Consider the following 22,995-nt stretch of genomic DNA (forward strand, 5'->3'; position numbering starts at 1 on the left):
CTAACAGGTTCACAAAGCTGATAACCTGGTAACTGGTGACTCATAGAATTTTATACCTTCACCTCCTGAAAATGCTAAAAGCAACCCCACCACTTTACCTGCCATAGTTCCCTACTGGCCCTCTTGGGCTTATTATTACATGGACAGGTCAATAGTGATGGAGAGGAGAGTGAGCTCCCAAGCCTCCTTGGATGCTCATGAGGACATCTGAAGGTATTCAATGACACATAGGAAGCAATTATTCTTTTCCCTGAATTTCAGGAGCAGAACTTCTATCACTGAACCACTACTGGTGTCCGGGGAACAAGGGCTCACCTATACATATTTTGAGACCAATCATTTGCCTCATTCATACACACCGATATCAGTGCTTTGAAAATGATTGTCATCATGGGATTAAACCTTTTCCAAACAACAATCTTGCAGTGGAAGGTTACTAATGGTGGCTCTGTGGTCCTGCCACACAGGAATGAATAGGTGCTTTCCTCTATGTGAAAGAACCCTGCAGCTTGGCGATAAAATTATTAGTAGAGGCTCACCTGCATGACAAGCGCTGTGCTACTTGCTGTGTCGCCCTTTTTACCTTGTAATCCACCAGCAGGCTTGTCTGACATGCCAGCAGATTACAAGGTAATTAGTAGAACAAATGATATGAAAGTAAAAAACAAGGAACTTGAAATTAACTCAGATACGTGGAAAATATAAATGAATACACAGCTACATAATTTATTAATAAATGTTATTGTGTTTATTTCCAATACTACAATATGTGTCTCCAAGTAGTAGTACAAATCAGCAATCAAAGATACCATAACAATCATGAAGGCATAGGCAGGACGCGTAGAAAAAAGGCAAAATGTTTTGTTACAATCTAGCCTAATATAATAATGCAAGGTGCATTACCCCTAACAACCAACTAGAATCCACCATATACCATTGGTGGTGTCAGTACATTGAACTTCAATTGGTTGATATGGGAACGTTGAACTGTGTTTAATAGTGAAACAGAATCTGGCATAGTACTCTATGGCACAATCAGTAATGTGCAGCACATTCTGCAGGTGATCCTTTCAAATATACACATATTATTTTAACATAATACCACCCCAGAAACATGCAATACAACACAGGAATAAAGCCGACCTAAAGCCTGCTGGTAAGCTATTTCATATCTCCCTATTGTTCGATCACATACAATATGTTTAGCTGTGACGGAGCATTCAGACATTGGGATCTTGGTACCCTGCAGTAACTTGTTTTTTTTTTATTTTTTTATGTGCAGTGCTTTAAGCAGTACAATCAAAATAATGTCCTTGCAATGCACCAAAAGGTCCAAAAAATGGATATGTACCATTTTTGGCAAAGCAGCACATCACAGCACATGGTAGTGCATTACCGTGCGCTTTGGAGCACTGAAACACATGTGTGTTGGGGTGCCATTCAAAATTTTTGTCACTACATAGATTCATGTCAAGCTTCAAATGTTATGGGGTTTGCAGGAACACTGCAAAACGGAGGACGGGCCATCGGCTCTGCTTAAACATAGATCCTGCCTTTTTGTAACATTAGGGCTTCCTCCTACTACAGTTCCAGCACCAGCAAGTAACTAACTTTGCAGTTTACTGTAGATTTCCTATAGGGCAGTAGGGGGATGAAAAATAGTGTAGGGCCAGGAAACTTTAGGTCTGCTTTAGAATAGTACTGCACAGGTTGGTGTCTTAAGAAAACAGACTTATCATAGTGTCTAAATGAAGAACTGTCTGTTGCACAGCAGCCAGAGTCTTGCTTTACTTTTCCCATGCTGCAATAGGCAACACAGACAGTTCTCCCTGCACATGGTTTTATAATACATGGTTATATAATATTTAATGTACAAATAAGTATTAGGCATTGAAAAATGTGTTTGTGTTGTATATAGCAAACAGAATCCAGCTGTCATTTGGCTCATGCAGACCAACTTGAATCTTTGATTGCTGTGTGTGATACAGATAACGGTCTTCATTGTGCTGTGTTCTGTAAACAAAGTGAGCATAGGAAAAATTGCAGTATATTGAAAATAGTGTAAACATCTATTTTAGGCCCCTTGCACACAGGAGCATCTAGCTGTTGTGTCTCCCTCTCAGCATTTTTTTACACCCTGGAGGGACTGGTGCAGCATCCACCCCACTGCCTGTGGCCTTTCAGAGTCTATGGCAGGCTGCAACTGGATGGGGCTGAACGTTGTACCGAGTGGTACTCGTGTTTAGAACCCTACACATTCAGGAACAAATGCCTGGAAAGTGGATCTTCAGCCCTGTCCAGCCACATCTTGCTACAAACTTTACCAGGCTGTAAGCAATGGGGCTGGACGCTGCAACTGTCATTCCTGGGTACCAGTGGCGGCTGATGGTATATTCTTTTGGGGGTGGCAAACAATGCACCCACAGCCACCCCCCCTCCTGGTCGAGTCACATGCACCCCTCCCCCCCCAGGTCGGTCACCAGCCCCGCACTTACCCCATCTATGGTGCAGGCAGCAGTTCCCTTTGGGCGATGGCTTCCCCTGCATCTCCTTCTTGGCATCATGGCAGCCGTACGTTTGCACCCTCTGCCGCCTAGGCCAATAGGATCACTTCTCCTTTCGGCCAATCTCATGACCCACTTCCAGATTGGCCAGCAGAATCGGTATGACAATAGCAAATATTCATTCACACAACTGGGTGGGCCCACGCTCACCCTTTTTTGAAGCCTATTAGAGCCTCTAGCTCTAAACACGTGCTTAAAAAAAAAAAAAAACTCTGGAATCCATGCGTCCTTCACCCTGCATATAGATTAGGGGGACGGACTTATGGCTAGGGGGCGGCGCTGCTGTGCCCTGTATTATGGGCCGCCACTGCTGGGTATACTAGAATGCCGGGAGGTATGCATAGCAGCTAGATGCCCTGTATGTAAGGGACCTTAAGGCTGAAATTTCTGAATATCTCTGGCAAGTCTTCTTAAGATAAAGTGTACTTAAAATAAAAAAAATAAAATAAAAAACTAACTTTAAAACTCAATGTATTAAAACACCTGCAGTACCTCTTAATTACTGTGTACAAACAGAAGCTAGAGTGCACTTTTCAAACGTGTATTTCAAGTATTTTATATATACCTTAAAATGCTGCTTGATCTAAAAGTCCCATTTTTACATGTTCGTGGTACCATATTTCCATTATTTTATCAAATACAGATTTGTAGATCCTCCCTCTACAGGTTACAGTGCCAGATTTAGACCTTGGAGGGCCCAGGGCACTTTAAGTCGGAGGCCTCTCAACATAGAAATTAAACTATATGGCAAATAAAAAAAATTACCTGAAATAAATGATAAACTGCATTTGTTATACAAAAAAATACTTTAGGTTCTGAAGAAGACACTTGTCTGTTTTTTTTCGCAACTTTATTGACTGTAAGAAAACACCTTACACAAATAATTGAAAAACCCATGGTTACGCCTGTCCCGAATTTGACCAAGGTAATAAATTCCATTACACAGTCATGTAAACACAAACAACTCAAATAGTAAAATAAATTAATAGAAGTTGAAATGTAAAACATCTGCCAAAAGCCCTCATCTCTTTCTTTGCCTCTGAAGTCAGGCCTAACTGTTCCATATCCTGACAACCACACACACACTGTTATTTTTTTTTTAATACCAAAACGAATGTTATAATTATTACATTTTTTTTTAAAGGAAGCGTGGGACCCCCTCTCTGGCAGGAGGGCCTGGGGTAATTGTCCTGTTTGTTTGACCCCTTATAAATCCAGCACCGACTATCTATATTTCAATGCAATTAGTCTCCCTGATCAACAACTACTGACAAAATATTGAATTGATTGTGCTATAGTGCTAAGCAAGCAGAACTAAACTCTGCAAAATACTCACCTCCACTTTCTAGTGATGCAGCCCTTGCAGTCTGCTGTCATCTTTTCCCTGGGCTACTTCTGAGTGCTGGCTTTTTCGGCCTTTTGATTGGCACTAGTGGGGGATGATGACAACCCACACATGCACATAGAAGACAGTCATTCTGGCACAGCCACATGTTGGGAATGCATGCTGAGTAGTGTGCATTGTTTGGAAGACTATAAAACAGGCAATTAAGTGTGTCTAATTGCAGAAGAGATATAGCGTTGTTGATTTAGTAAAGCTAGAGTGTGCAAAATCTGGTGCCGTTGTGTCTGTTAGCCAATCAGCTTCTAACTTCAGTTGTTCAAATAAGCCTTGACAAAATAACCTGGAAGATGATTGGTTTCTGTACAGAGCCGCACCAGATTTTACACTCTCCCGTTTTAGCAAATCAACCCAAGCATGTCAAGCTCTGTGACAAGAACTACCTCTTAGCAATCTTTTAGATTTTTACTTTTAACTAGTATATGGTTGGCATTTACCTTTATCCCTCATTATTAATATCCAATGTTGGACTTCACAATCTATATTTACCAGTGCTGTTCACAAATCCAAACAAAAATCTTCATGTCACAGAGACCCATGGCAATTTCAGCAGTCACAATATCTAAATTGAATCTTTTATGCTGAACAATCCATCCTACAACAGAATGTAGACATTGGTGGTTATTCTGGCAGCTTTTTATTACCGACTTCTGTGATTTGCCAAGTATTCCCTTTTCATACACACATCCCCTATTTCAACTTTTAGATCTCATTTCACATATAACATTGGAAAATCCTCTCTCCACTTTCTTAACTCATATTTATATAGGATAAATGTTATTTTATCTCCAACTATATTTAATCAAGTGAAACCAAGTCTCTCCTGTAACCTTCCCCAGTTGTTCCATGAAGCTGGAGGTGTAACAGATCTGCTTTGGCCATTGAGGAGAACATAAAACTGAAATAGTCCGCTGTGTCTAGCAGCTGCTCCTTAGAGACTCTGGAGTTTAGAACTCAATATTCATATTGCGGCCAAGACTTCTCAGCTTCGAACGCATGACCTCTAAAATAATTAAAGTGAGCGGAGCATCTGTGAACACAGTGGGAGTTTTCAGCAGCCGTTCCAACACATTGACTGCATACAAATCTCATTAAACTAACAAGAATCTGTCTTGAAGGAGCTTGCAATTTAATTTATTGCTCTGGACATCAGGTAGAATTGGATGATTGGTATGAGGATAGACAGGTCAGAGTGGGCTGGTCTGTATGATGTTTAATCGAAAGAGACCCTGTCACCAACTTAATTCTGAATGATCTTAGAAGCATATGAAACTAATGTCAAACCAATGCCATTGACACAATCTCAAAGCCCACCAAGATATTACCTCAGTATGATATATCTGTCTCACATCTGCCTCACTTCTGCTGTTTAGCATATCTAACTGTGCAACGGAATCAATAAATGTCGCCCAATAATTTCTCCCACATTTAAATGGATGGGTTTGAGTGAAGCTACTCTTCCTTAAGACATCTCAGCTGGTTGTAAAGTAAACCTGTGAGGACAGAAATGTGGGAGCTGCCATATTTTCTTTGCTTTCATAGGTGCAGGCTTCTCATTCTGTTATTTTTATTTCCCTTTTTACCAAAACCCATATGTTGGATAACAAATCCCATGCCCTAATGCCTAATTATTAAGTTTAAGTGATTTGTGAAGTGGATCTAGCTAGGAGGAACATCACAAGCGATAAAGAGAACATGCAATGGCAAGAAAAATGAAATAGTCTATGGGTTAATTTATTGTTTCTTCCAGCACTGCGAATGTTTAATGAATGTGTTCAATAAAGACATGAGAAATTGGAATTGTTTGTGCGTTTAAAGCACATTGTGTTTGTCTACTGTTGTGACTTAGATGGGGATCAGATCACATTTTATGACAAATTACTGCAGAAAACCAGTTAACACCAAGGGTTCGCATTCTTTTTTCTTGCCACTTTGCATGAGTCATATAAACACTGGGGTGAAGAAAACACATGTGTGTTATGTGTCCAACAGTTGAAGGATTTCTCTGGTAGCATCTGGTCACGATCACAGATCTTGTTGTGAAATACCATATGGCCTGCGGCCTGGCCCTAGGGGTGGTGTTCATCAGGCACTGAGCTGAGAAGTGACAGCATTAAAGCAATCAGAAGTTAGAGCCAATGATGCTTCAATTGGATACTGGAACTTGTAGTTCCTGATATTTTGTGATTGCAGGCTCCTGGAGACACTGATATGGACAGACTGGATGGCTATTGATGGAAACTGTCCATTAGGAATTTTGATGCCTCTCTTTATGAAAATACATCACTTATTAATAAATGTTCTGTTTGGAAGTGTGCATTTTTTTGGTGAAAGTATTATTCCCCAGGTCTCTTCTCGAGCTTGTTGACAAATTGAATAATTCAGTAGATTTCCACCACTGAGAACGAGAGCACAAATATTATCACATTAGCACAGATTATTGTTATCTCCCGCGAGGATGTCAATTCTGCATTTCTACTGGTAATGGGGTCTACAATGTGATCTTTCAATATTCTATACCATCCAGCAACTCTCACTGTTGCCAAGATATTTAAAGGATAAGTTCACCTTTTAGGGCAGAATTTCACTTTTCAGAATAATTAGAAGCATTTTCTAATGTCATTTCTGGCCAAGCCATTCCAATGTGCTCATCTCTCACTTAACTAATCTATAGCAGCTTTAAAGTTTCATCTTATTTTAAAGAATGTTTTATGCTAGAATTACTTCCTGTAGATCATATCCCAGCATGCACTGGCTTGATGCATCACATAACAGGACGTGTTCACCACTCTGAACATACCCAATGTACAGTATATAGCTCTGTGTAAATTGACAGCGCGATAAAAGTACCTGTAATAAATACTGTATTTATTGGCGTATAACACTCACTTTTTCACCATCAAAATTGGGTGTAAATTACACGTGCGTGTTATACGCCAATACTTCAATTTTAGCTGCCTCGGAGGGGACAGGGAGGGGGTGCAGGACGAGCGCCATCAGATTACATACAGTGAGAATCTCCTCTTTACTTGGCGGCCTCTGTAATAGGAAGTCCCGTCTCCTGGGCCGCCATTGGAACACTGTTCTGTCTATCATATGAGATTCTCACTGTATGTAATCTGTCAGCACTCGTCCTGCCCCCCTCCCTGTATCCTCTGGGCTGCAGATGGGCATTGATGGCAATGGTGAGGCTGCATTGATGTGGACTGATGAGGCTGCATTTATGGCAATTGTGAGGCTGCAGATGGGCATTGATCAGGCTGCATTTATGGCAATTGTGAGGCTGCAGATGGGCATTGATCAGGCTGCATTGATGGCAATGGTGAGGCTGCAGATGGGCACTGACCCTTATTTTGCTTCAAAGTTCCTTTTTTAAAATTTAAGTTTTTTTCCTGAAACTTCCCTCTTAAAATGAATGTGCGTGTTATACGCCTGTGCGTGTTATACGCCGATAAATACGGTAAATACCTCCCTCAATACTATACCACCCTTTTTGTTTTATTTCTACCAACTTTCTGTTCCACCTGATTGTACAATCTCCTTTAGATCTGCCATCAGCTATGTAGTGTAAGGGCCTGCCTGATTTGATACAAATTGAATAGATTGTTCAGATGGGTCCTCCTATTTCATAGTTTTGGTAAATCAATAGGAAATTGTACAGAGACTGTATAATTGGATTGCACGGCCATCTTTATGCAAGTACATAGGAGGAAGTGGATGAAGGCACTCAGCTGTCACCCTCGTTCACATCTGCATTCCAATCACAACTCACGCTCCCACATGCGTTTTTTTGGGGGATATTTTGGTGCATTTCCACTCGTCGTGCATAGAGCAGCCCCTTCACTTGAAGGGGCTGCCCTATGCATGACAAACACCTTAAAGAAGCTCCAGAATTTTTTTAATGCATTTGCCACACAGCAAATGCATGCCTGTTACCCAAACTAACATTTAATGACAACGCAAGCATAATGTGTATTTGCAGCGCATTTCTGAAACACATGACAAAGAGCACTTTTTCTGTGTGCTTTGCCAAGCATTTGGAAAGACACAGATGTGAATGGAGCCGCACTGTTTTTATGTAAATTTCACTTTCAGGCCCCATTCACATCTAGCACAGTGGGAGCGCACATTTTATGGCTTGTTTTTCCCATGACACGCATAGGGCAGCCCATTGATTTCAATAGGCTGTCCTACATGTGGCACAGTACCTCATGGGACATTCTGATGTGTTGCGGTTTGCATATTTTTTTACTGCGTTTGTCACTCATTTCGTCACGCTGCAAAATGTTTGTTTGCTTCTGCGTTTGAAGTGTCATTAACAATTAATGACACCGAAAGCGCAAATAGTTAATTTTAGGTGTGTAAAGGTGGCCACACTATACAATCTGAGAACAGTGATTGCTGATTGCATTGGAAACGCATGCACCTGCAGAGGTGATCTCCTGGAGGAAAGGGGGTGGGGGTCCTGAATACCAAATTGAGGACGGCTAATGGAGGAGTTTTCACTAGGACACTGATGTTGAGGTAATGCCTAGTCTAGGATAAATAAGAAAAATTTATTTTCTGCAAAATAGGTACATTATTGGTATATTGATACATAAAAGGAGCTGGAATTTAGAAAAAAAAAAAAAAGGTGAACTTAGCCTTGAAGGTTTTACACCCACAAATGAGGATAGGTAAAGGAGTCATACATGTGCCTATATATGTTCAGATTGGACACTTTGATGGGGTCTTTTGGCTTCCATGTTTCCAAATGTTACTTGTTGTCAGGTTTAGAGCTACAGGGTGCTGTAGCCGTGCTGTCAATGAGAGAAAACGGTTCCTGTGCCAGTCATTCTTAGTGCTTCTTATAGCATTCTCAACTCCCAACGAATACAAGAGTTGTGTGTAACCTAGTGCGACAGCCATTTTTTGTTTTCCCCCAAACTAACAACTGGATCAGGCACAATTCTAGATAAATAACCTAAATCTAGCTCATAACTAGTCATTTTGCATGCACTATATTTATTTATCTTATGTTTTAAGAACTTCCTCTACAACAGGTCATATATAAATTATGATTTTTCCTAGGCGAACATATGCGAGACGCACAATGTTCAATCAAGCAACCACTAAAGGAGATGAGAATTTTAGTACACAATATGGCAGTGAAAATACACTTGTAAATGTTAAAATGAGTTCTTGTTTCCAACCCATTTATGACAAATAACTAATGTCCTGCTTCAAAAACAACACAAATGAAATTGGATATATAAAAGAATTCCATTTTGTGTTTTAAGTCACATTTTGGCATAGTATAAAGAAAGTGTCAGTACATTTTGGCACATTATCAAGGCAGTTATTGTTCAGAAAAGTCACATAACTTTTTCCCTTGAAATGTATACAATTAAAGAGTAACTACATTTTATGGTTTCAATCCTTTACTCAAGAGAAAAGCTTTTTGGTTTGGCTCACGACCCAGGAATTCCCGCAGCAGATCCATGCCATCCACTGATCCTCCAGGCTTGAGGATAAGGTCTCTGTATTTCTTTCCAACCTACAGGGAAAAAAAAGTCAGAGTCTGGTCACAGAGCTGAGTGTGCAAACAGAATCTCAAATACTTATGGTAGAGAGCGGTAAAAGTAATAAACAGGAGATGAATGGATATCCCAGAGTTCACGGTTTCACCTGGCTAAAGCTCAGTCAAGTAACCATTAAAGGGAACTTATTCCAAAAGAAATATATAGGCCACCATTGCTGCAATTAGTTGCCAGACTGTTATGTTGATCAGATAATGTAATATTTTCAAAGTCACTACCTTGAATCAAAGCATGCAGCAATTGAAGTCAGGAAACCTGACCTGTATTGCAATGTGAATTATAATTATAGCTGAATTATGTGATATAATAATGTATAACATGTATATTCCATTTAATTTAAGCCTCCAGACATTGCACTAGTGAAAAATAACACCTACAGTTTAAAAGAATGAAAATCAACATTTAATTAGCTTGTTTACTGATATGGGTTACAAAAATAGCTGTCCCAGCATACTTCCGTGTCTAATCCTCAGTAGTCTTGTGGCCTCCAGCAATTTTGCAACGCAAACCACTGAGCCTCCATGATGATGGCATGGCCTTTCATGGCTGACCTATGCCCCTAAATACAGTATTGAGTCTGCTTTAATAGTGTTTGAAGCAACGACTCCTCAGCTTATGGTACCTTACAAATTTGGGAGGTATTCCAGAAGCTTAATATAACACAGGGGTCTGTAGAGCAGCTAACGCCACTAGCAATCTCTCTATAGTCAGCTACACAGTTTCTCTGTGAATTCTGTTTCCATTACTAAAGTCTAAACTGATATAACACTTTTAAGTTAATTTTAAGTTAATTTAGTATTAGTGTAGGCCAGCAATGGCAGACTAAATATTTCTCTTAATACAGGTGTCCTTTAAACTACCACACTATAGGGTGGTGGAAATGTTGCTGATTTTCTGCTGATTTTATGTCATGACTACTTTACCAAGCTTCAGAACTTGTCACACACTTGTCAATCCATAATATTTTTATTCAATGGCACTGATTTCACACTTTTACTGGCGTAATGCAGTAGGATAGGTAAAACAGATTTAATGTGATTTTAAATTACTATTCTGCTGTGAAGTGGAGCTAGAGGAAAACAGCGAAATAATGTAAATGATTATAGTACTTATAGTGTTACTGTTTTACCTGTCAAAATATAGGTCATTTTGAACAGTCATTCTTATGATTCACATAGCTCTGATAGACAACTGATAAGATCACTCGGCTTCTTCTTGTTTTAGAATTACTGTCTCCTGGTTACTGGACAGAGGTGGTAATGCAGATTCACTGCCCAATGAGAAGGCTGGAGGAGTGTAATAACATAGAAAGCTTAAACACTGCACCGGGTGAAGTATTTGCTTAACCAGGAACTATGCAAACCATGTAACTGACTGTGCAGTGTGGGAAATGTGTACAAATACCAACCACTTAAAGCCTGTGACACATGTAGCTGCTCCTGATCACTTCCATGTGTTGCAAAGCTCATACTCAGTGGTGGGTTAGAATTCTAGAATTCTGGAGCAATAGCACAACTGAAAAGGCCTAGACTGTACAACTTGTAGACCTGGAAGCTGTGTTTGACACATTTATAGTTTACCGGATAATAGGTTTCAATGGAGTTTGCTTTGACTGCACAGCCTCCAGTGTTAATAATAATTCTGGCTATGTTTTTCATCTGTGTAGCACCCTTGTCCTAAACAGGGCTGCTAGTAAATTTAGTTGTTCTAGGTGGTAACTAGCCTGGCTAATTTGTAGTCTTTGATCAAATGGGTTTCTCCTAAGCTTGGGTTTAACTGATTTCTTTCTTTTGTCAGTAGGTGGCACTGTTACCTTTGGCATTAGTATGATAGATTACAGTGAATTCAGGTTATGAGTGAATAGGCTTTTCTCAGCCAATCAGCGGGAGTTTCTTTGGCTGCTGAGATAGACTATTTTTTTCGGAGAGAGAGTCAGGTGATCGGGGTTCTTTCCACATGGGAACCATTTCTCTTTACTGGTGTTCCCAAGACAGCAAGGTAGATGGCAGATGCCTCAATCCACCCAAGTTCACCCAATACTGAAATCTTATGATTGTTGTCAATTGCTGCTGTTGGTTGAGCAGTTTACCCTCTGAAACATCATTCCTCTTCCTGAAGATCGCTCGGAGGCTTCAGATAAAAAGATACTGCAGTCTAAGAAACCTTACCTTTGGGTCCATTATTCCTTTCTGTTTGAAACAGCTGTAGAAGATATCCATTGAGAAGACTTCACTCCACAGGTAGCCATAATACTGTCCATCATATCCCCCGGCCAGGTGCCCAAAGGTGGCTGGCATGTTTGTGCCTTCAATCACATATACACAGAAATATTTAGGACAAGCAAACCATCTTCATCAAAGCACTATGTACTGTAATGGTAGCAGGCCAGTGACCTGTGCATCATCTGATGCTGTTTTTGGTTGCATCTCAACAAGTGTTCAGTTCCTCTGTCTGAAAATCAGCAAACATATCAGTTATGTGTATTTGTGTCACTCCCATCACCTGCAGGTCTACTTTAAAAAAAAAAATCTTCCTGCAGTGTCTCCTTGATACCTGCTAGATACTGCTCTGAGTGTGGGTCTTCCAGTGCTGTGAAGGTTACAGAACCTGCTGCTACTCACAAAACTTGTGCCGCCCTTCTGTCCTCTCTGTCATTCATAGAACTCATCTTACCACTATCACACAATGCTTTGTATTCTGTGAACGGGGGAGGAGTTTAATAACAGCATCTCCATTCACAAAACTCAATGCATTGTGTGATAGTGGTAAAGCGAGTTCTATGAATGGAGGAGAAAGCAGGAGGAGGCAGGCAATGCAACTTCTGTGAGTAGCAGCAGCTTCTATTCACAGAGCTGGAAGACAGCTGCTCAGGGCAGTATCCAGCGGCTGTGAAGGAGCCACTGCCAGAAGATTTTTTATCAGAAGCAGACACCTGCTGGTAATTGGATACACACCAACACAAATAACAAATGTGTCTGAACCTGTAACCCCCCCAAAAAAACTAAACTTCAGCTTTCACCTTGCTTTAAAACATACCATATATAATTATCACATCCTTACAATATGGCCAACTGGAGGTGTTCCAATTGTGTGAAACGTCTATCTCTAAAATAATCTCCTACAACAGGATATTCATTTATTGGGAGAGATTTGCTAACGCTCATTCCCGTCGAAAAGGATGCCAGTACTGCAGTTTTTAATCATCAGAAAACTGGGATTTGCTCAGGTGATCATAATGCAGGCAGATCCTCCCATTCAGAAATCAGTCTTAAAAGAGACATGGTAAACCAAACAGCTACTTCTTCAGAACACAGAAAGGTAAGAATTAGGGCTGAAACAACTAATCGATTAATCGACAACTAATCGATTATGAAATTAATCGATTACTATTTTCATAATCGATTAATCGGCCAGTAACATAATGGGGTTAAAAAAACTAAAATGAGCCCTTTATAGTACAAAAAGAGCAAATAATCGCTACTGTAAATATTACTTTCACAGTTCTACAGTAAAAAAAAATAAAAAATGAACCCCTTACAGTAGTGATTATCTGCTTTTTTTTGTACTACAAAGGGCTAATTTTCGTTTTTTTAACCCCATTATGTTACTAAACGTAAAAGCAAACTGCATAGGTGTGTACCGAGCCTTATGCTGGCCACACAGATCAATTTTCAGACAAGAATATTCAGACGAAAAATCTTTGTACATTCACTGAATGAAAAAATGTTGTTTGAAATTTTCACTTGTTTTTAACATTCTGTTTTTAAAATGAATGTCATTTCTGAACGAAAACCACATACACTGTCTGAAAATTCCTTTGACCAAGAAGTTTTCTATTTCTAAATTTTCCCGTCACTGTGGTTGAAAACGAACGTTGATTTGACCCCACTAACGATTAGAAAATCGAATGAGCGTTCTTAAAATGACATTTTTTTTGAAGGAAGACATTGTTTGTTTTTTAACCACTTGAGCCCCGGACCATTATGCTGCCTAAGGACCAGAGGTCTTTTTCCAATTTGGCACTGCGTCGCTTTAACTGCTAATTGCGCGGTCATGCAATGCTGTACCCAAACAAAATTTGCGTCCTTTTCTTCCCACAAATAGAGCTTTCTTTTGATGGTATTTGATCACCTCTGCGTTTTTTATTTTTTGCGCTATAAACGGAAAAAGACCGAAAATGTTGAAAAAAAAATGATATTTTCTACTTTTTGTTATAAAAAAAATCCAATAAACTCAATTTTAGTCATACATTTAGGCCAAAATTTATTCGGCCACATGTCTTTGGTAAAAAAAATGTCAATAAGCGTATATTTATTGGTTTGCGCAAAAGTTATAGCGTCTACAAACTAAAATGCTAAAATGGCAGGGCAGTACAAACCCCCCCCCCCCAAATGACCCCATTTTGGAAAGTAGACACCCCAAGGAAATTGCTGAGAGGCATGTTGAACCCATTGAATATTTATTTTTTTTGTCCCAAGTGATTGAATAATGACAAAAAAAAAAAAAAAAAAAAAATTTAAAAAAGTTGTCATTAAATGATATATTGCTCACACAGGCCATGGGCCTATGTGGAATTGCACCCCAAAATACATTCAGCTGCTTCTCCTGAGTACGGGGATACCACATGTGTGGGACTTTTTGGGAGCCTAGCCGCGTACGGGACCCCGAAAACCAATCACCACCTTCAGGATTTCTAAGGGTGTAAATTTTTGATTTCACTCTTCACTACCTATCACAGTTTCGGAGACCATGGAATGCCCAGGTGGCACAAACCCCCCCCAAATGACCCCATTTTGGAAAGTAGACACCCCAAGCTATTTGCTGAGAGGCATATTGAGTCCATGGAATATTTTATATTTTGACACAAGTTGCGGAAAAGTGACACTTTTTTTTTTTTTTTTGCACAAAGTTGTCACTAAATGATATATTGCTCACACAGGCCATGGGCATATGTGGAATTGCACCCCAAAATACATTTAGCTGCTTCTCCTGAGTATGGGGATACCACATGTGTGGGACTTTTTGGGAGCCTAGCCGCGTACGGGGCCCCGAAAACCAATCACCGCCTTCAGCGTTTTTAAGGGCGTGAATTTTTGATTTTACTCTTCACTGCCTATCACTGTTTCGGAGGCCATGGAATGCCCAGGTGGCACAAAACCCCCCCAAATGACCCCATTTTGGAAAGTAGACACCCCAAGCTATTTGCTGAGAGGCATGGTGAGTATTTTGCAGCTCTCATTTGTTTTTGAAAATGAAGAAAGACAAGAAAAAAGATTTTTTTTTTTCTTTTTTCAATTTTCAAAACTTTGTGACAAAAAGTGAGGTCTGCAAAATACTCACTATACCTCTCAGCAAATAGCTTGGGGTGTCTACTTTCCAAAATGGGGTCATTTGGGGGGGTTTTGTGCCACCTGGGCATTCCATGGCCTCCGAAACTGTGATAGGCAGTGAAGAGTGAAATCAAAAATTCACGCCCTTAGAAAGCCTGAAGGCGGTGCTTGGTTTTCGGGGTCCCGTACGCTACTAGGCTCCCAAAAAGTCCCACACATGTGGTATCTCCGTACTCAGGAGAAGCAGCAGAATGTATTTTGGGGTGTAATTTCACATATTCCCATGGCATGTTTGAGCAATATATCATTTAGTGACAACTTTGTGCAAAAAAAAAAAAAAAAATTTGTCTCTTTCCCGCAACTTGTGTCGCAATATAAAATATTCCATGGACTCGACATGCCTCTCAGCAAATAGCTTGGGGTGTCTACTTTCTAAAATGGGGTCATTTGGGGGGTTTTGAACTGTCCTGGCATTTTATGCACAACATTTAGAAGCTTATGTCACACATCACCCACTCTTCTAACCACTTGAAGACAAAGCCCTTTCTGACACTTTTTGATTACATGAAAAAGTTATTTTTTTTTGCAAGAAAATTACTTTGAACCCCCAAAACATTATATATTTTTTTTAAAGCAAATGCCCTACAGATTTAAATGGTGGGTGTTTCATTATTTTTTTTCACGCAGTATTTGCGCAGCGATTTTTCAAACGCATTTTTTGGGGAAAAAACACACTTTTTTAAAATTTTAATGCACTAAAACACATTATATTGCCCAAATGTTTGATGAAATAAAAAAGATGATCTTAGGCCGAGTACATGGATACCAAACATGACATGCTTTACAATTGCGCACAAACGTGCAGTGGCAACAAAATAAATACATTTTTAAAAGCCTTTAAAAGCCTTTACAGGTTACCACTTTAGATTTACAGAGGAGGTCTACTGCTAAAATTACTGCCCTCGATCTGACCTTCGCGGTGATACCTCACATGCATGGTGCAATTGCTGTTTACGTTTGACGACAGACCGCCGCTTGCGTTCGCCTTAGCGCAAGAGCAGGGGGCGACAGGGGTGCTTTTTTTTTTTTTTTCTTTATTATTTTTTGCTTTTTTATCTTATTTTTAAACTGTTCCTTTCATTTTTTTTTTTTTTAATCATTTTTATTGTTATCTCGGGGAATGTAAATATCCCCTATGATAGCAATAGGTAGTGACAGGTACTCTTTTTTGAAAAAATTGGGGTCTATTAGACCCTAGATCTCTCCTCTGCCCTCAAAGCATCTGACCACACCAAGATCGGTGTGATAAAATGCTTCCCCAATTTCCCAATGGTGCTATTTACATCCGGCGAAATCTAAGTCATAAAATGCTCGTAGCTTCCGGTTTCTTAGGCCATAGAGATGTTTGGAGCCACTCTGGTCTCTGATCAGCTCTATGGTCAGCTGGCTGAATCACCGGCTGCATTCTCAGGTTCCCTGTTGAGACAGGAGAGCCAGAGAAAAACACGGAAGACGGTGGGGGGGGGCATTCCCTCCCACGGCTTGTAAAGGCAGTCTAGAGGCTAATTAGCTGCTAGGATTGCTTTTACATGAAAGCCGACCGCTGGCTGAAAAGAATGATACCAAGATGATACCTAAACCTGCAGGCATTATTCTGGTATAACCACTCAAAGTCGTGAATGGCGTACCTGAAGACAAAAAAATGGTTAACAATAAAGCACAGTAAACGGTAAAGTATAAAAAATTGCATACCTGAAAAACAAACATGATAAAACATAATAACAATAAAACATTGCAGAATAGAATACAGTAAAAAAGAGCAGAACAATAGAGAGAGAGAATAGAGAGAGAACAATAAAACGACAACAATTTTTTTTTATTTTATATATATTTTTTTTTTTTTACACTTTTTTTGTAACTTACTTTTATAACTGTAACCGGTTCCAGGTTCGGGTCTCTCAAAATGCGATGGCATCTTGGGAGACCCTCTGAAAGTGTGCCTAGTCTGTGCAATGCTGTACCCTACGCTAATACTCAACTAGTGCGTGGTAGCGTTCAAAACATTCACCAATGCAAAGACCAGGATTGTCAGGACAGGAGGGACAATAATAGCGGGTGTCACGCCTATATCCGCGCTTGCTGCAGACACGACATCTTTTTTGGGGGGTTCGCTGGATAGGGGTACTCGGGAGGACATAAAAATGCCTCTCATGCAGCCGACTGCATTTGGTTGGGGATGTGAATGGGGGAAGTACGGGCGCTGCAGAAGTGGTGGGTTCCCAATTAGGATTGGCGAATGCAGCAGGAAGGGCATTATGGGCACGACGGGCCTGTGTTTGTCTTCTTGGTGGCAGCGGGACACTACTTGTGCTTGCCACCTCACCAGCTTGAACTGCACTTATGGGACTCGCCACGTCACCAAGTGTTACTGCAGTGCTGGTTTGACTACGACCGGGGTGTACCAGGCCGCTGGTGCTTGCCAGTTCAATAAAAAGCTTCCAAAAAAACTGTTAGCGATCGCAGGGATCAGGCCTGACTCTGCGAACACTGCAGTTATGCGTTTAGTGTTTTGTAAGTGACAGTGATCGATCGATACTGCACTTGGGTGGGCTGGGCCGGGCGGAGGGGCAAAACGCAGGTGCTAGCAGGTATCTGGGCTGATCCCGCTAACACTGCGTTTTTAGGAACCCTAAACTGCTTGGGACGCTAGTATAGATCTGATCGGATCAGATATTGATCCGTTCAGATACTATACCACTAAGGGAGGTGTACGGCGCGTGCGTGGGTGTTAGCGGTACTGGCGCTAACCTGATGCTGCCTGGGGCTGGTGCTTGCCAGTTCACCAAAATGCTACCAAAAAAACTGTTAGCGATCGCAGGGATCAGGTCTGACTCTGCGAACGCTGCAGTTATGCGTTTAGTTATTTGTAAGTGTCAGTGATCGATCGATACTGCACTTGGGCTGGGCCGGGCGGAGGGACAAAACGCAGGTGCTAGCAGGTATCTGGGCTGATCCCACTAACACTGCGTTTTTGGGAACCCTAAACTGCTGGGGACGCTAGTATAGATCTGAACGGATCAGATATTGATCCGTTCAGATACTATACCACTAAGGGAGGCGTATGCCGCGTGCGTGGGTGTTAGCGGTACTGGCGCTAATCTGACGCTGCCTGGGGCGACGCATATCACCGCCGGGCGATCGGGGGGCTAAACCTTTATTCGGTAATAAACGGCGGGTGCCCTGACACTATACAAAATAAACGAACTAACCAGCGTCACCCGTAACGGTTATACGGTGATCAGTGGTGAAAGGGTTAACTAGGGGGCAATCAAGGGGTTAAAACATTTATTAGGTAGTATATGGGGGTCCCTGTCGCTATAAAACGCTGACGGCGAACCTAAATATTTACCTCACTAAGTAGCATCACCAGCGACACTAATACAGCGATCAGAAAAATGATCGCTTAGTGACACTGGCGACAGGGGGTGATCAAGGGGTTAAAACTTTATTAGGAGGGGTTAGGGGGGTATCCTAGACCTAAAGGGGGCTAATACTCACTGTCCCAACACTGTCACAAACTGACACCAATGCAGTAATCAGAAAAACAAAAAAAAAAACAAAAACTGCTGGTGTCAGTTTGTGACAGGGAGGGGGGGGGGAATCGGGGTGTTTTGTGTGCCTGGCATGTTCTACTGTGTGTGTAGTGTTGTGCACTCACAGTGAAGTCTTCTCTCCTCGGCGCTGCAACGGAAAATACCGAGCCGAGGAGAGATGACATCATTTCCTTTGCTGCTGTTTAGCATACAGCAGCAAAGGAAGTGATCTGATTGGCCGGCGGCGATCGCGAGGGGGGGGGCCACGAATGGATGGCCTCCCCCTCACCTCCGATCACCGGGGGACAAAACAGGACCGCCTCGGGGACCGTGATTTTGCCTGCCCGTGCCGCCTTGCCGACGTACATCGGCGTGAGGCGGTCCTTAAGTGGTTAATAAAAAAATTTGATCTCCGAGTCGGATATTTACCAGATTCACCCTCTAATAGTATATACAGTACATCTCTCCTCTAATAGTATATACAGTACATCTCTCCTCTAATAGTATATACAGTATATCTCCTCTAATAGTTTATACAGTATATCTCTTCTGTCTGTTATGCTCAAAGTGTATTCGATATTTTGCTCCCTAACCATATAGTTGGTTATTTATATTTACCACTTGCATAGTGATATTTGAGAATAAATTGCCTTTTTTTTTAACTTTACATATTAACTAAATTATACACCACACTTTTTTTTAAGGTTATTAACCGATTAATCGACACAATAATCGGCCAACTAATCGATTATGAAAATAATCGTTAGTTGCAGCCCTAGTAAGAATATGCAACAGGTCTGCTAAAATCCTTGCAATGTACATACAGTATCTCACAAAGTTAATACACCCCTCACATGTTTGTAAATATTTTATTATATCCTTTCATGTGACAACACTGAAGAAATGACACTTTGCTACAATGTAAAGTAGTGAGTGTACAGCTTGTATAACAGTGTAAATTTGCTGTCCCCTCAAAATAACTCAACACACAGCCATTAATTTCTAAACCGCCAGCAACAAAAGTGAGTACACCCCTGAGTGAAAATGTCCAAATTGGGCCCAAAGTGTCAATATTTTGTGTGGCCACCATTATTTTCCAGCGCTGCCTTAACCCTCTTGGGCATGGAGTTCACCAGAGCTTCACAGGTTGCCACTGGAGTCCTCTTCCACTCCTCCATGACATCACGGAGCTGGTGGATGTTAGAGACCTTGCGCTCCTCCACTTTCCGGATACCCCACAGAGGCTCAAAAGGGTTTAGGTCTAGAGACATGCTTGGCCAGTCCATCACCTTTACCCTCAGCTTCTTTAGCAAGGCAGAGGTCGTCTTGGAGGTGTGTTTGGGGTTGTTATGTTGGAATACTGCCCAGTCTACAAAGGGAGGGGATCATGCTCTGCTTCAGTATGTCACAGTACATGTTGGCATTCATGGTTCCCTCAATGAACTCATGCAGCCCCAGACGAGGACACTCCCACCACCATGCTTGACTGTAGGTAAGACACTTGATTTTGTACTCCTCACCTGGTTGCCGCCACACACGCTTGACACCATCTGAATCAAATAAGTTTATCTTGGTCTCATCAGACCACAGGACATGGTTCGAGTAATCAATGTCCTTAGTCTGCCTGTCTTCAGCAAACTGTTTGTGGGCTTTCTTGTGCATCATCTTTAGAAGGAGGATTTTCCTTCTGGGAAGACAGCCATGCAGACCAATTTGATGCAGTGTGCGGCGTATGGTCTGAGCACCGACAGGCTGACCCTCCACCCCTTCAACCTCTGCAGCAATGCTGGCAGCACTCATACATCTATTTCCCAAAGACAACCTTTGGATATGACGCTGAGCACTTGCACTCAACATCTTTGGTCGACCATGGCGAGGCCTGTTCTGAGTGGAACTTGTCCTGTAAATCTTCTTATAGCCTAGGCTATCTTTATGTAGAGCAACAATTCTTTTTTTCAGATCCCCAGAGTTCTTTGCTGTGAGGTGCCATGTTGAACTTCCAGTGACCAGTATGAGAGAGTGAGAGCGATAACACCAAATTAAACACTCCTGCTCCCCATCCACACCTGAGACCTTGTAACCCTAATGAGTAAAATGACACCGGGGAGGGAAAATAGCCAATTGGGCCCAATTTGGACATTTTCATTTAGGGGTGTACTCACTTTTTTTTGCCAGCGGTTTAGATATTAATGGCTGTGTGTTGAGTAATTTTGAGGGGACAGCAAATTTACACTGTTACACAAGCTGTACACTCACTACTTTAAATTGTAGCAAAGTATTTCTTCAGTGTCCTCGCATGAAAAGATATTATAAAATATTTACAAAAATGTGAGGGGTGTACTTTTGTGAGATACTGTACATCACCAAGAGGGGTTGCTTTTTTCTTAAAAAAAAAAAAAAACGGAGTATAATTTAGAACCAATATGTATATTTTTACCCAGTCAAGTTTTCAAATCTTTATCTGCTCCAGCAAAGTAACATGATATTATTCAGACATTTTAACACTCAACAAGGTTACATATATACAATGGAAGTGTGCTTGCTCTTGAATCAAGGCAGGAGGTGTGTTGGATCAATGTAGAGAGACCACTGCTTTCACATGGAGCAGTAGTCCTTATCTACAGCGCACAGCAGGGTGAAAATGTTTCTCTGAAGCTATAAAACAATGAACAATTAAAATGTTCTTGAACCCTGTTTTTTTTAACATTTTAGTTAAAACCTAAATTTAGCTTTCTACAAATGTGATATTCTTAATGTCTGTTTTTTTAACTAGACCTGTAGAAGTCTGTTCCCTAGGCAGACGCTGCCATCCAAAGCACAGTGCTTATCATGCAGTTTCCTATGTTCTGCGAACCCTAGCATAGACCTATTTGTGTGTTAGCATTACAGAATAATAAGAAATCTGGCTAAGCATCTGCATTGTTCATCTATTGTATTCCATTCTTGAGAAATTAGCATTTGGTATCATTGGTACTTCATGCAGAGTTAGGCTCCATTCACATATATGCGAACCGCATCTGATTTGCATGACATGTGAATCAAACCGACTTTCTATGGAGCCAGTTCACATATATGCGGTGCAGCAGCAGTGTGAATTTGCTACAAATTTAAAGAGACCTGTGCATTTTTATAGCAGTGCAGTTCAGATGCGATTTCCAGGCTCATTGCCTTCTATGGTAACGCACCTGAATTGCACATCTGATCAGTTTTGAACACGATTTCGATGCGAAAAAAAAAAAAATCATGCCCCCCCCCACTCCATACCAGGCCCTTTCAGGTCTGGTACGGACTTTAAGGGGAACCCCACACCAAAATAGAAAAAAAAATTGTGTGGGGTCACCCCAAAATCCATACCAGACCTTTATCCGAGCATGTAACCTGGCAGGCCAGGAAAGGGGGGGGGGGGGGGGACACAAGCGAGCACCCCCCCCCTGCTGAACCATACCAGGCCACATGGCTTTTTGACATTTCCTTTACTAAAAAAAACGAAAACAATGTCCCCCAGATTTCAATCATGACGCCCGCCATCACCTCAAAAAAAGAAGGAAAAAAAAAAAAAAAAGGGAAGAAGCTCCCGCCCTCTGACAGTTCAAATAGCTAAGGGGCAGGGCTACCTGGCAACATCACCTGGTGGCACCGACCCCTTATGACATCATCAACTGGTGAATTCTGAAAGGGCATGGCATGGATTGGGGGGGAGACCCCCACACCGGTTTTTTTTTCTCACAATTTATTGCCGGCAATAATTTTTTTTTACATTCGGCTGTCAGCGGAGAACCCCACTGACAGCTGAGTCATCCATTGTTCAGGACGTGGTGGTCTGCTCCCTGGCCTGCTCCTTAACAACCAGCTAATGTCAAAGACGCCGGTGGCTGCCGGCTCCAAAAATTTGCATCTGAACCGCATCTACATCAATGCTTTGGAAATTCGCACCAGACATGTGTGAACCTAGCCTTAAACTGTCACATAACTGTACCTAACAATTGTATAATACTCTGCCATGCCCAAGCACCTTTATTACAGGTAGTCTTTTTTAATATAAGGCACTACAATGACACAAGAAACAGTTACGCCATACCTGGTGTGGCAGGGATACCTAGAATCTCCTTAGAGAACTTGGCATATTCACTGGCTGTGTCAGCAGACGGCTTTGTGTGCAGAGATTGGTCAACTTTACTGAGAACTATCTGCCGAAGAGTCTGGAGACCTAATAGGCATAACAGTAAAATTATTGGATACGTTTTATAACAAATTACTTGGTTTGCAGACATAAGTTACTACTTTGCATTGATTTTATTGCTCCTGGAGCAGAAAGTTATGAATACACCAGGTTTGCAATTATAACTGTAAAATAATACATGAACTCTTTATTAAAAAGGACATTTCATCACAGAGAAGAGTTTTATCCAAAGAAACAGAAGGCCTGTCTTACAGTGAACTTAATCAGGCCTAAAAAATGCCTCAGTGGCAGCAGTCACCCCATAGTAATAAAAGCTAGTTCACACCATAACGCATGTGTTAGTGTGC

At 41.2% G+C, this 22,995-nt stretch overlaps 2 protein-coding genes across 3 annotated transcripts in view; one reads left to right on the forward strand and one right to left on the reverse strand.

The window, feature by feature from the left end:
• SGTB (small glutamine rich tetratricopeptide repeat co-chaperone beta) overlaps positions 1-22,995 on the forward strand; it is a 464,910-nt gene that overhangs the window by 183,605 nt on the left and 258,310 nt on the right. The window lies entirely within an intron of this gene.
• Positions 726-22,995, reverse strand: part of NLN (neurolysin) — a 144,907-nt gene continuing 122,637 nt past the window's right edge. Inside the window, exons 11-13 of the mRNA XM_073623513.1 lie at positions 22,547-22,675; positions 11,714-11,850; positions 726-9,502 (exon numbers count right to left, since the gene is read on the reverse strand). Coding sequence (XP_073479614.1) covers positions 9,371-9,502; positions 11,714-11,850; positions 22,547-22,675 — 398 coding nt within the window. The 3' untranslated portion in view covers positions 726-9,370. The remainder of the gene's footprint in view (positions 9,503-11,713; positions 11,851-22,546; positions 22,676-22,995) is intronic.

The sequence above is a fragment of the Aquarana catesbeiana genome, linkage group LG01 (assembly GCF_042186555.1).
Source record: "Aquarana catesbeiana isolate 2022-GZ linkage group LG01, ASM4218655v1, whole genome shotgun sequence".
Classification (NCBI taxonomy): Eukaryota; Metazoa; Chordata; class Amphibia; order Anura; family Ranidae; genus Aquarana; species Aquarana catesbeiana.